Source organism: Anolis carolinensis, chromosome 1, assembly GCF_035594765.1.
Source record: "Anolis carolinensis isolate JA03-04 chromosome 1, rAnoCar3.1.pri, whole genome shotgun sequence".
NCBI classification, from domain to species: domain Eukaryota; kingdom Metazoa; phylum Chordata; class Lepidosauria; order Squamata; family Dactyloidae; genus Anolis; species Anolis carolinensis.
The window spans coordinates 305,995,092-306,010,350 of record NC_085841.1 but is presented as its reverse complement, the minus strand read 5'-3'; the positions used below and the strand labels follow the sequence as shown (position 1 = coordinate 306,010,350).

The 15,259-nt window shown below is 41.4% G+C and overlaps 1 protein-coding gene across 1 annotated transcript in view; it reads left to right on the top strand.

Moving 5' to 3' along the window:
* The first annotated feature begins 396 nt into the window (after positions 1 to 396).
* arg2 (arginase 2) overlaps positions 397 to 15,259 on the top strand; it is an 18,921-nt gene continuing 4,058 nt past the window's right edge. The window contains exons 1-5 of the mRNA XM_003224853.3: positions 397 to 591; positions 1,871 to 1,943; positions 11,643 to 11,820; positions 12,898 to 13,057; positions 14,285 to 14,379. Coding sequence (XP_003224901.1) covers positions 472 to 591; positions 1,871 to 1,943; positions 11,643 to 11,820; positions 12,898 to 13,057; positions 14,285 to 14,379 — 626 coding nt within the window. The 5' untranslated portion in view covers positions 397 to 471. The remainder of the gene's footprint in view (positions 592 to 1,870; positions 1,944 to 11,642; positions 11,821 to 12,897; positions 13,058 to 14,284; positions 14,380 to 15,259) is intronic.

Sequence of the window (15,259 nt, the reverse complement as noted above, 5' to 3'; positions counted from 1 at the left end):
GATAAGATAGATGAACCCTTGGACGCGAAAGGGCGGCTTTCCAAAAATGAGAAGCGGAAGCTGCCCATTTTAATCTTAATGCTGCTGAATTTAATCTTAAACTTTAATCCGGCGGGATGACTAACGCTGAGAACCGGAGGATGGGAGCGAGAGAGAGGGAAAGGAACAACAAAACAAAACAAATCCTGGAAGCCAGCCAGCAGCGCCCCGGCACGTTCCCCTCCTGGCGCGCGCCGGCTTCGAAGGGGGCTCGGAGGCACACCTCCGGAAAGCTCAGCGCCGATTGGCCCACGCGTGATTAAAGGACTGGGCCGGCGACCAAGGGGCGGGGAGGAATCTGAGCGAAGGGGCGTGGTCTTCTGGTGGGCGGGGCGCCGCGGTGGGTATAAAGCACCGGCTCAGGTAGCGGTGCCGGTAGTCTTGATCAGGCGGTTTGTTTGCGTTGTTTTGTCTTTCTTCTTTATTGACGTTATGTCGCTTCGCAGCAGCTTCGGCCGGCTCCTCAAGCAGCGGGCGGGATCCACGTTGAGGGTCCAGAAGAGACCGGCGCACTCGGTGGCCCTAATTGGAGCCCCTTTCTCCCGGGGCCAGGTAAGCGAGGCTGATTTTGATTATTATGATTAATATTATATAAGTTTTGTATCCTGTTTTTCTCCCGCAATAGCAGGCATGGGCAAACTTGGGCCCTACAATAACATACTGGTTTATGTTACTGGGCCCTCCAGGCGTTTTGGACCTCAACGCCCACCATTCCTAACCGCCTCAGGCCCCTTTCTTTTCCCCCTCAGCCGCTTAAGCGGCTGAGGGGGAAAAGAAAGGGGCCTGAGGCGGTTAGGAATGGTGGGCGTTGAGGTCCAAAACGCCTGGAGGGCCCAGTAACATAAACCAGAATAATCAACAACCAAATTTTTTTTAAAAAAATACTCTAAAATCTGGACAGTAAATAAAGAACAACACTCTGGAAACAAGGGAATTCCAGGCATGGAACAATCAGGGCCAGCTAACACCTCCCCAACAAAGGATTCCCCTCCCCTCTGGCAGGAATAAGCCAGGCTCTGAAGCTGCAAGGCTTTTCAATGCTAATCAAGGTGGTCAATTGCAACATTCACACTTGCCTCCAACAGACAAGACTTCTTTCTCCCAACCTGGATCTTCCACAGACATATAAACTCCACTTGACTAGTTTGCAGTAGATATCACAATCTCTGAGGATGCCTGCCATAGATGTGGGCGAAACGCCAGGAGCGAATGCTTCTGGAACGCACTATCATATTCTCCCCCACTTCCATGTTGTGGGATACTGACTCGACCATGAAAAAATAACAAGTGTTGTTCTTTGTATTCTGTCCCCAAGTTCTGCAACTGGATATTGAAACAAATGTTAAGCAGTGCAAAGTTTAAAAAGTGATGCCGGAGTGCATTAATTCTGCGGTGTAGGGTGTCTTGAAAGTGGTTTCAAGGAAAGAGGGCTTTTTAAAGCTGCCCCAGGAGATAAAATTTATAATTTTCCCATGGCTTTTGCTTGGCTGTCCTGGAAGTCTGGGGTCGGCCCCGCCATGCTGCCGGCTTTCCCTTTAAGAGATGCTTCACATGGAGAGAAGGCTAACTGGGGCAGGGAGAGAATCCAGTGGGTCGCCTTTGTGCCCCTGATTCCCTTTCCGTGGGGGTGGGGTGGGGGAAAATTCCTCTCTTCTCTTGCTCATCTCTTGCGGGAAAGGAGTGGAAATTTCCTTTGCGGAGGAGGCTCGGCGCGTGACGTCACGGGCCGGCAAAGACCGCGCCGCTCCTCTTCTCTTCCCCCTCCCCACCAGATGCGTGTCGTCATCACCTTTTTGTTTAGTTTTGTTTTCCTTTTTCTTTTCTCTTGCAGAAAAAAAGCGGAGTGGACCATGGCCCTGCCGCCATCAGGGACGCGGGGCTGGTGGGCAAGCTCTCCCGCATGGGTAGGTCGCCCTCCCCTCCTCCCCCTCCCCAGCCTTGAGCAATGCCCAGTTGTTGTTCCTCCTCCTGAAGGGATGGGAGATGTGACCAAGGGAGCCTTGCCAATGGAGGGCGCTTTGGGGAGGACATCTGCACAGGAAAGGCAACTGTGGATGGAAAGAGAGAGCACAAAATGCCAAAGGGCAGGCTGACCTTGTTTGACTCTTTTCCAAGAGTTTGTTTGAATTGCCCTGAAACTTCATAGAATCGTAGAGTTGGAAGAGACCTCGTGGGCAATCCAGTCCAACCCCCTGCCACGAAGCAGGACAATCGCATTCAAAGTAGGCCATCCAGCCTCTGCTTAAAAGCCTCCAAAGAAGGATCCTCCACCACAGCCCCGGGGGAGAGAGTTCCACTGTCAAACAGCCCTCACAGTGAGGAAGTTCTTCCTCATGTTCAGGTGGAATCTCCTTTCATGTAGTTTGAAGCCATTGTTCCAAGTCCTAGTCTCCAGGGCAGCAGCAAACAAGCTTGCTCCCTCCTCCCTATGACTTCCCCTCACATATTTGTACATGGCTATCATGTCTCCTTTCAGCCTGCTCTTCTGCAGGCTAAACATGCCCAGTTCTTTAAGCCTCTCCTCATAGGGCTTGTTCTCCAGACCTTTGATCATTTTAGTTGCCCTCCTCTGGACGCTCTCCAGCTTGTCAACATCAATTGCAGTGCTCAGAATTGGGCACATTATTCCAGGTGTGGTCTGACCAAGGCAGAATAGAAGGGTGGCATGACTTCCCTGGATCTAGACCAGTGGTTCTCAACCTGTGGGTCCCCAGATGTTTTGGCTTTCAACTTCCAGAAATCCTAACAGCTGGTAAACTGGCTGGGATTTCTGGGAGTTGTAGGACAAAACACCTGGGGACCCACAGGTTGAGAACCACTGGTCTAGACACTATACTCCTATTTATGCAGGCCAAAATCCCATTGGCTTCTTTAGCTGCCGCATTGCATTGTTGGCTCATGTTTAACTTGTCCACTTTTTCACATGTACTGTTATTGAGCTAGGCATTTCCCTTCTGTATCTACATTTCATTTTTTTCTGCTTAAGTGGAGTACCTTAAGCATAAAAAAATGAAATGCAGAGATAATTCCATAACCAGAAGCAGCTTTCTTCCCATACCTGCTAGAGAGAAAAAGAATGAATGAAAGATCGCTGAGCTGGTTCCACAGATGCAGGGGAGTAATATACAGGGGGTCCTTGACTTACAAATGACTTGTACTTAAGAATGGGGTTGAAACAACAAGAAGTGAGGGAAATCTACCCCTAGGAAGGGAAATTCACTCCTGGAAGCTTTCTCATCAATCTTAGTTTCCACAACAAGCAAATGTGGTTATGATGCAGAAATCCTTTGATTGCCCTATGGGATTGTACGTTTTTAATCCTGAACCTTTCAGCATCATGTAGTATAGAGGTGTAAAGACACATTTTAATCGAGGGCCTCGTCAGCCTTACGGTTGTCTTCAAAGGGACTATATAAATGTAATGACATTGCCCTGGCATTGAAAGCCTTGTGGGCCACAGAAAATGACATGATTGGTTTTATTTGGCCCGTGAGCCTTGCGTTTGACATGTGTGATGTAATGCAGTATACTACGATATCACTGAGAGCCTACTTCTCTGTAGTGGTTCTGTTCATACCTGGGGGGCCATTTCCAGAAGGTGGTGGGAGGGGATTTATTACTGTACCTGTAGGGTTTATACCCTGCAAAGTCTGGAATACCTTCTATGATACTTAATATCCACTTGAAGAAAGTTACCTGGGGTACAGAGTACAGTATCACACATATGTAGACGAGACCTATCTTTGTTTTTAGTTTTCCCTACAAATTTGGGCCAGGCAATCCGTGCAGATTTATATAGGAATAACAAACTGAACGAAGGCCAAGAAATGGAGGCTCAATCTAGAAAATACAGAGGTATTGGTTGGCCCCACAGTTCCAAAACCTTGGGCTGCTGTCGCCCACCCTTTCCCTCAGGATCCCTTCCTGGATCAGGTGCTCTGGTCTCAAGGTGACCACAATATGGACCGGAGTCTGTGTTCTCTGAGTTCACTCTGATAATTGTGACCAGATTCTCTACCAAACTGTAACAGGAACAGCCAGATAACGGTTGTAAAGAAGTATAAACAAGTAGAAGTGTATTAAGACACAATTAACGAGTTAACAATTAGTACACAGATTGGACCACATATTAACCCCTGAACTATCTAGTAATTCACAGTTCCCCAAAACCCTATTCATTTCTTCCCCTTGGCTCAATTTTTCTATTACAGATTTCCCCAATCTCCCAGGGCCATCTTTTCCCTATCTACCTTCTGTCAAAGCCAAGGCTCAGTTTTGTGTCTTATCTTCCTCAAAGGCCTTTCCTGGTCTGTGATTCACTGGCATCAGCCAGGCTTGCCTGGCTCCGCTGCTTCACAGTGCTTTATAGGCATGGAGTGAGTTAGTCTCTTCTAGTTTTCCCTCAGATTTATAGTCTCATGGCTTCTTGTGGTCTCAACTACACAATTTTAACCAATTTTAGGCTGGTATAATGGCTATGGCCCAACCCGCACAGACATTTGCTTCAGCTATTTATTTTTTAGTAGCTTCTGTTTGTATTTGAGTTGTGCAAAGAACTGCCTTTGAAAATGTTCAATCCCAAGCTGCTTGTGAGCTTGCTAATTGAGAAATATTTCATATATTGCTGGAATCTTGCTGTCTTCCAGTGCATTTACGAATCCAGTTCAGTGTTTTAATGGCTTTCAAATCTTGGAACAGTAGTACCTTTGTTTCCTTCAACATGTGCTTAGTCCAACCTTGAAATCTCTATCCAAGGCCCTTTGCCGGGTGCCCTGCTAGATGACACAGTCTCTGCTGTTGGGTTCAGTGACACAATTTGAGGCAATAGGATAGGAGCAACAGGGGCGGGTTTTTCTCTAAACTTTCCTTAGTGTTTCACTTTGGAAGGACAAGGTGTTTACTATACAACTGACAAACAACTGGTTTATAGGAGCCATGTTCCAAAAATAGATTCCAAGCTCTGCTGTATGTGGCAGAGGACATCATCATAGTCAGTATTGAAAGTAAGGTTCAGCTCTCAACCCAACTAGCTTCTGTTTAAGAACTCTTCCTTTCTTTCTTGTCCCAGGCAGCAGCCTTTCTTGGATTAGGCCTGAATCCCAACTGATTTAGCAAGGCTTGTTGACAACTGCATTATGTCTGAATCAAACAGTAGCTTTGTTTTGCTTACATAATATGCTTAAACATGTCTGTATTAAAACTGAATATGCTGTTTCAGAACCTTAGAGCTGTCCAGCACAGCTAATGTATATATTTTAAAGTCTTGTTTCTTTTAACAGAAGATTTAATCATTTGCCCAAGTTTCTTCTGTGTCTGATTACAACAAGGTTATGTAATTAATAAAATAGTTGTAATCTTTAGCTGACTTCTCTTTGAACAAGTCTATCTCTTTGTCTGTGACTCCGCATTTAACCCCACCCTAGACATACTATGCTGATGATTCATGGAAAAAGTAGCTTTGTGGATCTGAATCAGCAATAAAGAAATATAACTGAAATTTCTTGGAATCCAGAGGAAATTCAGGCTTTACAAAACAGGAAATCATAGCCTTTAAGATATCTGAACCTTTTGAAATTCATACATTGACCAAAATTGCCCTGACATTAAAAGACTTGTGGGCCACGTAAAATGACGCAGAGGGCCAGATTTGTCCCATGCTCCTTATCTTTGGCACATGTGCCCTAAAGGTTCTAGATCCTCTCTGATCTTAGAAACTAAGCAGTACTTGGGTAACTGCCAGGGAATACCAGGTACTCGAAGCTATATTGAAAGGAAGGCAGTGGCAAACTTCCTCTGATAGGATTTTCAGGAGTCAGAGTTGATTTTCATGATGCACCTAACAAAATTAACCATCTCATACATTGTTGATAAACTGGCAGTCTTGTTTACCGTTTTTGCTTCATTCTGCCAATATGTCCAGAAGCAAGAAAATAAAAGCAGAAGTGACCAATAGGTATGGTATTGGTCCAGGGTTGGGTGGCTCCTAGGCACCTAGCAGCAGCAATTAGCCCACTTTTTGGCCAGGAGAAGGGTAACCAGGGCAGCTTTGCTCTATTTTTTTTCCATGGAGAAACCCTTTAAATGATCTTGGAATCCTATAGCTTAAAAAAATAATTTTTTTCAAGAAATATTTTGTTGAACCCTGAGCAATGTCTTGCAAGGTTCCAAGAAACCTTGGTTTTGGGAGTCTTTCACACTAATGATAGAATTAATTTAAAAACAATATTAATAATATTGTTTTGTCCTATGTAATTTTCATTCCTGTCATATACCACAGCCCCTTTGTGCCCTGCATTTCAAAAGATGAATATTAAGAAATTGAAGAGATTTCTAACAATTATAGCAAAAAATACTTGGTAGAAAGAACAATGGTTCTTTCAAACACTGATGAAAAGTGCAGCTTGAAAAGGAGTGCCTAGTGGAAACATTATACTATCAAATTGTGAAATTGCCCTTCCATTACAAACATAATTAATCTTGCAACCGTAGAAAAGCTTTAAATTGAGGATTTAATGTCAACCACTTACTAAGAAAAAGGGGCCAAATATTCCCTTTGTTTGCTAGTTTAATTTGAATTGGACACATCATGTGGTTACAGTTCTAGAAGTGTTACAGCTTGGGGACTGGGGCATATGGGATCAACAGTCAACAAGCTTTGTGTGATTATTCTGGGAGCTGTAGTCAAAATGTAATTTTCCTAAGTGGTAGCAATTTCTTTTCCATCAGAAATAGCAATAGGATTGCGAGTATTGTATGTGGTAGATTTTTAATAAAGCATATTTTATCAGATGCATGAAGTGGCAAATCCATGAAGTGGCAAAATTTACAGGCAGAGTGATGCATGTGCACCCAAACTTTTGGATGGAATATGTCAGAATATAAGAGACTATATAAGGAATTAATTTATTATGAAATCTGGTGAAATATTAATTTACTATATATTTATTTTTATCTTGCTCTCTCACCCCGAAGGGGACTCAGAGTGGCTTACAATTGGCAATATTCAATTCCGCACATTTAATATTATATAATATTCAATATATATTATATAATCCATCCAGAACAGGTATGACTCATTTCCAAGTCTTGATGAGCTGATGTAGAGTACTTTAAGTAACAATCTTTTATGGTGAGTTAGCCACTTCCAGTTCCTCTTGAATGCCATTTTCATTGAGTCAGACTAGCCAATGAATCACTGCAGTAGCCTTTATCTTCAAATCTCTTGGAAACTATTTAGAGGGTATAATGTTCTATCCTTGTTTCCCTATGAATTCAAAGTATTGCTAGACACTTTTGCCTCTGATTAATTTCAGATGCAACTCAAAGACCATATCAATTGAGAAACAATCACAGTATATCAACTGTTGATCTGATCAATTTAAGAACATTATCTCACTGGATGATCAAATCAAAGGACTGAGCAAAATGCCAGTCTTTTTCTCTTGGATCAGTATATGGACATGAGTATAAAAAAGACAGTTTTTTCAAGTGGAAGCTCTTATTGCGTGTCATTGTGAAAGATAAAATGTATTTGATGGGAATGTGGAAGAGTTATCCTGGAGCCGTGGTTAAACCCTTGTGCTGGCTGAACTGCTAACCTGAAGGTTGCCAGTTTGAATCCGTAAAACAGGGTGAGCTCTTGCCTGTCAGCTCTAGCTCGCGGGGACATGAGAGAAGCCTCCCAGAAGGATGGTAACACATCCAGGCGTCCCCTGGGCAACATCTCTGTAGACAGCCAATTCTCTCACACCAGAAGCAACTTGCCTCAAGTCGCTTCTGACATGATAAAAAAAATCTTGGCTTTCAGATTATCACTTTTGGGGGAGGTAAAAGAAGAATACAATTATCCCTGAAAAACAACTTAAAGGGATTAAAAATGTAACTGGGCTGATATAAATGGCTTTGTAAGTGACACTTTGCACTTCTCTTGGAGTCTTGCCAGAAATTCTTGTCCTGCCGAGAAGTTAGAAGGGGCATCTCTGAGGTCAGACTATTCTCAGTTACAAGACATGAGCACGTGCTGACTTTGTAATAATATCTGTGCATGATAACAAAATACATTGCAATTGCATCAGCCCATGATGCAGTGTTGTAGGTTGAAAGACTGCAGACAGGCTGATTTAGGTGGTAGTAAATGACCTGTAACTTGTTTGGGTTATCCTTTTAAGGTAACGGGCATAACTGGCTGTCTCACTGCCCAGTATGAGGCACTTGTCTTGGGTGGTGCATGTTGGAGCACTGATGGTAGCCTCCCACTGTTGCCCTGAATCTCTTCAGCTTGCCTAGAGTCCTCAAATGTGGTTGATGATTGTGTCATGATGAAGTAAGCTCCTCATACTGGCCTAGTGACCAGCTGGCCCTGGTTCAAGGAGGACAGAGCCAAAAATAAAAAGGCTTTTGGAACAAGCCTTTATGTGGAGATAGACTTTACGTAAGACTTGGATTTAATCTTCAGTAGTATGTGGTATCTCTGAGTCATTATTCCCCTTCTACCTGCATGAGGATTATGAAATTGACTATAATGTATTGATCATCCCACCCCTTTAGGGGGAGTGGAACTGTGAACAGAAAATATTGATTTTGGGTAGACTATGAGTAATCTGAGAATACTGAAGCTGATTTGTTGGGCAACAGTCTAGATGCAACACCACTAGGAATTCTATGTAAGAAGTTGATATCTAGCTCTCAAAATTAAAAGAGGTTACTTAGCTTTAAGTTTAGGGGGGCGGGTATAAGCATCACTTGAAGCATGTTTTCCCTCCATTACAAAGAAGCTGTCCTGTAAATGGTTTCTATGTGATTAGGGTTTTGAAAATTTGGAAATCGTGGAGAAGGAAAAGGGGATATTGTGATGTATTTTTCTTCAAGTGTGTAGATACCACAGTATGGAAGCACTGCTATTTTGGACTTGAATTCAAATCATTATCTGGCCAACATGGTGCTAGCGATGAATTCCAGAAGCTGTTGTCCAAAAGAGTGACTTTTGGACAGTGGTGATAGATGCTCCCAAAGGAGCATCTTTCTCCTCTTCTTGGTATCGGGCTTTTAAATAGAAAAAATATTAAGATGGTGCACTCAAAAATACAACAGAAATCCACAATCAGGGATATATTTTGATGAGCCAGCTACAAAACATAAAATACAGTATAGACACTTTTAAAGCTTCACTGCTCTCTTCATCAGGCAAAGATGTTAAAAATCATACAGGAGAACAATAGTGATGGTGTTAGAGTCACAGTATGCGGAATTCCAATAAAATCCTGGAAAGCTTACATAATGTATTTTATGCTTTAGAGTTTGCCCCCAAATGATATTGCTGTTTGTGGATTTAGTACTTTGTTGCATGGGCAACATAGTTACCCCTGAATATTTCCCCCAATGGTGTTCTAAAACACTGGAATGGGATGACCTCTCAGAGAATGATGAAACAAACGAACAGAGTTGCAAATGCCTGACTTCTGGGGATCCAATTTCCTTGTGGCAGGGACAGAGCTCATGTAGGGATGCATGAGCTGAGCAGCTATGAAGAGGGGCAGGAAAAGAAAGAAGCAGCCCTGTAAGGAGTTTTAAGAGTTAGCTGGATATAAAATTTCTATCCTGTGAAAGCCACAAAAGATTTTTCATAGGGTATGTAAAGTTAAGTGCTACCTGTGCGTCCCAATAAAAAACGGTTGTGTACATGTATCACAAATTACTTACAATGATTTAAGACCCATAATGCTCTCTTAATGAACCAGTCCTAATTCTAAGCCTTTTGGTGGCCTTGTTACTATTCTGGAAAGAAATGGAGGAGCCTGAAATTGAAACAGATCCTTTTTGTGAAGTTAGAAACTAATTGTTGACTAAAATGACTTCTGCTTTTGGTCAACAGAAAAAAATATTTAAAATATTCCAGTATTTAAAGACACCAAATAAAGGTGGGGGTGGGATCTGGGTGTAATGGAATACAGAAAGATATTAACTGTGATGCTGGCAACAAACCTTTAAAAGGTGATGTAGGATGATATGGGTCAATCAAGAAGAAGGTCTGTTTTGACGCCTCAACTGGATTCACCGCTTTTAACAACTCAAGACTAACAAGCTCATTGTTTGGTAGAACCTTTGGCAGTTTGTATAAAGGTGTGAGATTCTATCTCCCTTCATTTTTTATAAAGGTAATCTTAGACCTAAGAATCCCCCTGAGGATGGCTCAAAAGTCATAAGCCACAATGCTGTCACTTTAAAGAAACCTTTGTCTTCTGAAGTGTAGAAAATTGTTGTAGTTCACAGTGCAATCTAAGTCACGCATTCTCTCACTGTTTCCGCTTTGTGAGTGTAGGATTGCAGCCTAAGTATATTTGGTAATGGCATTTCCACGCAAAAATAAGCAATGACGCAAGATGATGTAAGTTCCTGGATATTGCTTCATTTGCAAAGGTGAAAAACAAAGAAATCAATACCAATGTGAAGTTCTTCCTTCTGCAAAATTTTACAAGATTGCTTAATATTGTTCTTGATGTAGGACACTGGCCTAAGTGTCTCTTGCTGTTTGATTTAATGAAGTCTATATTTGTAGGGCACTAACCAGTTGTAATAAGAACAAAACAATTGGCATAGTGTATAATAGAAACAGACACATATAAATATTTACCATTAGTTGACAGTTGATTCCTATGGATGGTGCAGGGTTTCAAGGCGTACTTGCCAATTCAGTATGCACCAATAAGGACAGATTTCATGGCTTGGTGCAGCATTGACAGCTATTTAGCCAGATTAGTTACTGTAATATCTAAGAGTATATTATCCCTATTTTAAAGTAACTCAACTAGTTGCCAAATAGTTTCCAGGCAAAGTACAAAGTTTTAGTTTTAACCTTTAAAGGCCTTCATGGTTTGGGGTCAAGATTACCTACAGGATTGCCTTCTCCTGTACAATACACCCCTTAGTACACTTTGTTCCTTCAGCCAGACAGAACCTGACTGACAACCGTCACCCAGAGGACGTCTTCATTGGCTGCCCAAACATTGTGGGACGACCTGCCAGAAGAGCTCTGACAGCTAAACGAGCTACTAGAATTTAAAACGCTATTGAAGATTCATCTCTTCCCGCAGGCCTACCCAGTCAAATCATGAGTTTTGATTAGCATTCTGTTGCTACTATATGTCAATTCTGTATCTGAGTTTGGTGCAAGTTTTTATATTTTTGTGTTTTTATCTATGTAATGTATATATTTTATGTTCATATGTTTTAGCTTTGTTGTAATCTGCCTCAATCCATCAGCAGAGGTGGACAAGAAATAAAATTTTACTATTATTATTTAGTTCAGTGCTGCCCTCCAAATGGCTGGTCCGTTGTTGCACAATGCAGTGATCAGTGAGGACCATCTGTTCTGCAAACTATTTCTGGAAAAATTTGATAGAAGTTGAGATCCAGACATCAGCTAACACATTTGTTTGCCTTCTATAAAAATGAAGGAGGGGTCCTTGCATAATGTATAGTAAGGTTCAAGGCTTGTTTACTCTTGTACATCAGTGGTCTTTCATAGTAACTGCTGGCACTTGCTGTTTATCAGCAGGCTGGACATTATGTGTTCTTCAACTTTCTTCTTGTCTACCCTTTCCTAGGTTGCCAGGTATATGATCTGGGAGACTTAAATTTCACTCAAATCCCCAATGATGAGCTCTACAACAACCTAGTGAAATATCCACGCTCTGTAGGATCAGCTAGCCAAGTTCTAGCTGACACTGTGAATGGAGCCGTGGCTGCTGGTCATAGCTGTGTAACCATCGGAGGTGATCACAGGTGAGAGGTGAAATAAGGTGTGAATATGCTTTGCATAAAGAACAGGAGAGTACATTATACTTTTATTGCACTCATTGGTTTGACTTGGAGATCAGTGCTCAGTTCTTTATAATGTGAAATAGATAATAATCATGCATAATAAAAACACTTCTAGTAACATATTCCCTAGTGATGACATTAGCTACATTTGAATAAAGTTTGAGACTAAATGCTGACATATACTACAATATGTAAGTTCAGAATCACTATCACTTAATTATAATTAACCAATAGTTATACATTTAATTATAATTTTGTTTTCCACAAAAGCAGGAGTAGGCAGAATGTGGCCCTGAAATGTGCAGAACTACAACATCCATCAGCCATAATGAAAGAGATGAGAAAATAGCACTTTGCATACCACTTTGGATATCACTCTGAATAAGTTTTAGTCAGTTTTAAGGATTTTAACTTTTTAATACCATTAATATTTAATTCTATTTTAACATTTGTATATTTTTAGGTTTTAAATTAAATTGCATTGGTTTTATTGTAAGTTGCTTTGAGTCTTTGGTGTAGACAGATAAAACAGGGTATAAATAAACACAATAACATGTTGGCAACCCAAGTTCAAGAGCCTTTGGTAAAGTACCTTCATAATGCATTAACTAAGGATATTATTATGGAGACAGTAAAATGCCTCCCCCTAAGAAGTCAACCCTCTCCTTGAAAGTGTCTTTCAGTCACCAAATTTCTAACATTGTAGTAGCTTCAAAGCTATGCTGAACATTTCAAAATACAGTTTAGGTATCTAAAGAAAAGGGGCAGGTCATATTACCAAGGGAGGACAAGCAGAGCAAATATAGGAATTCTAGGTGTGAACATTTTCACTGTCTCCCTCTGCAACGATGGATATATGTGGGGGTTTAAGGAAAATTCCAAGAAAGGAGAATTCTTATGGGATGAAAAATGCTTTCATTTTGCCACCCCCACCCAGCTGCATCCTTGTCATTAACTCACACTTATTTGTCCCTTCTTATTTTATTCTATAACCATCTTCATGTTCAAGCTCGGATCTGTTTTTGTTTCTTTTTGCAGTTTAGCACTTGGTTCCATCAGTGGCCACACAAGGCAGTACCCACACCTCTGTGTAATCTGGGTAGATGCACATGCGGACATCAATACTCCACTCACCACAAATTCAGGGAATCTCCATGGACAGCCAGTTTCATTTCTTTTAAGGGAGCTTCAAGATAAGGTAAGCAGGACTTGTGCTGTCCACTAGGCAGTGTCTTTGGCCTGGTGATACCTACCTAGTGACTTTTAAGTTGTGCATTATGACTAACAAGTTTTTCATCCTTTCAAAATTGATTTGACACGAAGATGGTGTGCCATTTTGATTAATTGTGGCATATCAGTGTGCCCAGACCATTCTATGGTATTGTTTCACATGATTTAAAGGTCATTCAACTCATTTCACTCGATATCAGATAATGGCATAGCATGGGATGGCCTGCATCAATGGGATAGTAAACATCCAGCCAAGCTATTGTCTATTACGCACAGTCACACCAGATTTTGAATGCATGTAAATAAGTCTGCACTCAGCATTATACAATACTCCTAATGGACATGGCATTATTGCATCATATGCATTCAAACTAGGAGATTTCAGTATACTGTTCTTTGTTCTATACGTAAGTTGTGGCTAATTACAGCATATAGTTAACCAGAATATGGGTGTCATCTCTCTTCCCATCTCTTTGCAAGTACAATCTATTTGCCAGGGCAGCCAGTTTACTGGCTTGGCTCTACCCACACTTGTCAATAGCTTTATCAAAGAAAGCGGGTTCTGTATGAAAACATTTTCCGTTTAATCAGCAAACATTACTTCTGCCTATTTAAGAACATTGGTATTTTGCAACATTTGTATTTTGCAACTACCTTTTATTTGATCATACTAATCTTAAGATAATAGCAAATCAATCTTAACAGAATAAGCACGAGGATATTATGAATGGCAACTAACATTTTGATTTATGGAGTAACATGCAAAATATGTAGAGCATACTGCAAATATTTTTTTCCGCGTATTCCAAGTTATTTGCCAGATAAACAGGAAGTTACAAACTTGCTGTTTTTAAGCACTGCTACAATTGCTAAACCTGTGAAAGCCATATACAATCAGGTAGAATTTAATTAAGTTTTTTCTATGTAGAAAAACCAAATGAAAACTTGTTATATTGCATAGCTTGGCTGTTTTCTCTTTGGAGAATAGTATCTCCAAAACTTTTGTGAAAGGCTAAGTGCTGAGAATATTAATCTTTCAGGCATAGTTGTCTTTGAAGTAAACAACTGAGAAGTTTTGTTACTGCACATTACTTATGAGGAGAAAGAATGTGCCAGACCATTAACTGGATCTGTTTACATTAAATAGGAAAATGTAATGTTCTTTCATGGATATTTCCTTTTCTCTCTTCTGCAGGTGCCACAGCTTCCTGGCTTCTCTTGGCTAAAACCCTGTCTTTCACGATCAGATATTGTATATATTGGCTTAAGAGATGTTGATCCTGCTGAACAGTAAGTCCTGGAAGGATGGTTTGGGAGAGCTCTCTTATAATTGCGTTCACAGACAAGATGGTGTGGACTTTCATAGAATCATAGAATAGTAGAGTTGGAAGAGACCACATGGGCCATCTAGTCCAACCCCCTGCTAAGAAGCAGGAAATCGCATTCAAAGCACCCCCGACAGATGGCCATCCAGCCTCTGCTTAAAAGCCTCCAAGGAAGGAGCCTCCACCACAGCCCCGGGGAGAGAGTTCCACTGTCGAACAGCTCTCACAGTGAGGAAGTTCTTCCTGATGTTCAGGTGGAATCTCCTTTCCTGTAGTTTGAAGCCATTGTTCCGTGTCCTAGTCTCCAGGGCAGCAGAAAACAAGCTTGCTCCCTCTTCCCTATGACTTCCCTTCACATATTTGTACATGGCTATCATGTCTCCTCTCAGCCTTCTCTTCTGCAGGCTAAACATGCCCAGCTCTTTAAGCCGCTCCTCATAGGGCTTGTTCTCCAGACCCTTAATCATTTTAGTCGCCCTCCTCTGGACGCTTTCCAGCTTGTCAACATCTCCCTTCAACTGTGGTGCCCAAAGTTGCTGCATCTATAGGCTATTAATGCCAGTAAGTGGTTTTCTGACTTACAACAAAGGGAAAACAAATACGACCCTGGGACCATAGTAATACCCAAGGCTGTTTTTGTAGCCTTCGGTTCCCAGTTCCCCAGACCACTCTTCCCTTGTTTTTAAAAGGTGAAGTCTCTAGCAGTAATCAACCTTTTAAATAGATCACACACACTCTCCTCATATTAAACATGTTTTAAAACATTCAAAATCAAGTTTTCAATTTGTTTTATGGTGCCAGGCTGTGGCGCAGACTGGTGAACAGCTGCTGCAATAAATCACTCT